At 62.0% G+C, this 2100-nt stretch overlaps 1 protein-coding gene across 1 annotated transcript in view; it reads left to right on the plus strand.

The window, feature by feature from the left end:
- Positions 1–1746: 1746 nt before the first annotated feature.
- Positions 1747–2100, plus strand: part of ALG3 (ALG3, alpha-1,3- mannosyltransferase) — a 4291-nt gene continuing 3937 nt past the window's right edge. Inside the window, exon 1 of the mRNA XM_026854971.1 lies at positions 1747–1840. Within this exon, the coding sequence (XP_026710772.1) occupies positions 1747–1840 (94 nt within the window). The remainder of the gene's footprint in view (positions 1841–2100) is intronic.

A 2100-nucleotide genomic window follows, 5' to 3' on the forward strand; every position in this document is an offset into this window, starting at 1 on the left:
AATGGGGTGTCCCTATGCACCGCCTCTCCCTTCACCCCAAAACTTCACCCTCATCCACAGCAGACAACACAGAGACCCAACCCTGGCGTTGGGAAAAGCTTCACCCTGCTGGGCACGGGGGCTCCCCCAGAGCAGCGTGGGACCCCCATCCCATCCACCCCTCCCTGGGGCACCCAGTGCCAAGCCCTTCCCCCCAACACCCAGCATCCGAGGTGAGGGGTGTTTGGATGGGAAAGAACTCGACCCTTTTAATCACCATTTTCTCCCCACTGGAACTAAGCTCCCGCTAACAGGATGGAAAAGAACATCAATTTTCTTGCTTGGCTTTATCCAATGTCAAAAGGCTTTTACGGCCAGTGCTTGCGTGCTTGGCATGCAAAAGCAGTGCCTGAGGTGGGCAGGTGGCCAGACCCCCATCCAGCCCCCCCGCTGGTACCCTGCCCCAGGCAGGGACACCCCCAGACCTCCCCCAGCAAGGGCAGAGAGCCACTGCGGCAGGGGACAGGGCCGGGGGCCAAGGTGGGGGTTTCCCAAGCTCTGCTTTAATCCCGCTGGGAAGCTCCACGGCTCAGCACTGGCTGGGGCCAGGGATGGAGAGGGGTCAGGCAGTATCCGTGTCCCCCCCCTGCTGTGGCCGTGGCTTTTGAACCAAACCGTAGTGGTTTTGGCCAGGAAAAGGCAGTTCCCTGCATCTCGCCTCCCCCACCACCCAGGCACCCAGAGCAGCATCCCTCCTGCAAAGCGCTGGATGCGTTTGTCCTGAAAAGACCCCTCAGCTTCCCAACTGACAGACACGGGGGTCCCCGGGGCCGGGGGCAGGCAGGGATCTCCGGTTAGAGCCCAGCGAGGCAGGATGCACCTTCGCATCCCATCCCTCATTAATAGAGCGCTAATGGCCGTTGCTTAGAGACGGGTGCAGGAAACCTTCCCATCCGCCAGCGCACACGGGGGGAGGTGAAGGGGGCTGCCTCCCCCCACTCCACTGCCCCCGGATCGCTGGGACAGGGGTGTCCCTGGGGCATCCCCACAGGCAGGGATGAGCAACGGGGAGAGCAAGGCAGAGGTTGTGAAAGCCCTGTGCCCCCCCGCCCTAAGAAGGGGGGGTGGGGGTGAAAAGGGGGGTGCCAGCCACGGCCAGACCCATGCGAAGGGACCAGCAAAGCAGCAAAGGGCTGGGAACACTCAGCGAATTCCCCCCGGGGACGAGGACAGAGGGAACTGGCCACAGGCAGAGGCCAGTGCCCAGCGATGCTGGGGGAGGGCAGGGATTGAGCGGGGGATTAAAAAGGGGTAAAAAAAAAAAAAAATTAAAGGAAAAAAAAAAGTAAATCCTCACTGTCTGGCCAAATGACAAGGACAGACAGCAGTGCTGGCAGGGCAGGGCCCGGATGGTGGGGACAGCCCTGCCGCCCACAGTCCCCCTCCCTCCTGCGCTCAGTGGGGCAAAGCTCAGGGGGGTAAGAGAGAATTCGGGAGGAATAGCCACAAGCACCCCCCCAGCACCCCATGTACACACCCAAGGGTGCCAGGCAGATGCAACAATTAATTATCCTTGCAGTTATTCCCAAAGGGCAGGGGAGGCTGTGAGGACCTGCACCCCCTCTCCCTACACCCGGGCAGGTTCAATCCAGTCCCTGCCTCGCCACCGCCAATTAATCGGGGCCTGGAGGCATCGCCCGTCCCCGTGGAAACGCCAGGGCCCTGTCGATGCTGACGGAGGTTGCCATGGCAACCCCAGACCGGACGATGGGGACCCCGGCTAATGAAATGGAAGCGGGGGTGGGGGACCTGTCAGAGCCCTGCGGTCATCACCTTGCCCTGGGCGGGCAGGGCCACCTCGGTGTGTCCCCCCAGGTCCCCTCTGGGCACCCCTACAGTCACCCACACCAGGATGGGGATAATCTTACTGCCACTGCTTCACATTTAGGGTGCAAATAAAGAAGGGAGTCACCCAGACCCCCAGCAGGATCTACGGTCCCCGGGGACACACCCTGTTCCATCCACCTTCCTGGGGAGAAGGTGATGGGGTGGGAGGGGGGGTCGGGAACCCCCCAGGTGCCCCTCTGTAGGGTGGTAGAGAGAGTAACACTTGGGGGGGGG

The sequence above is a fragment of the Athene cunicularia genome (genome assembly GCF_003259725.1).
Source record: "Athene cunicularia isolate RWA chromosome 9 unlocalized genomic scaffold, athCun1 chr9_part1, whole genome shotgun sequence".
NCBI lineage: Eukaryota > Metazoa > Chordata > Aves > Strigiformes > Strigidae > Athene > Athene cunicularia.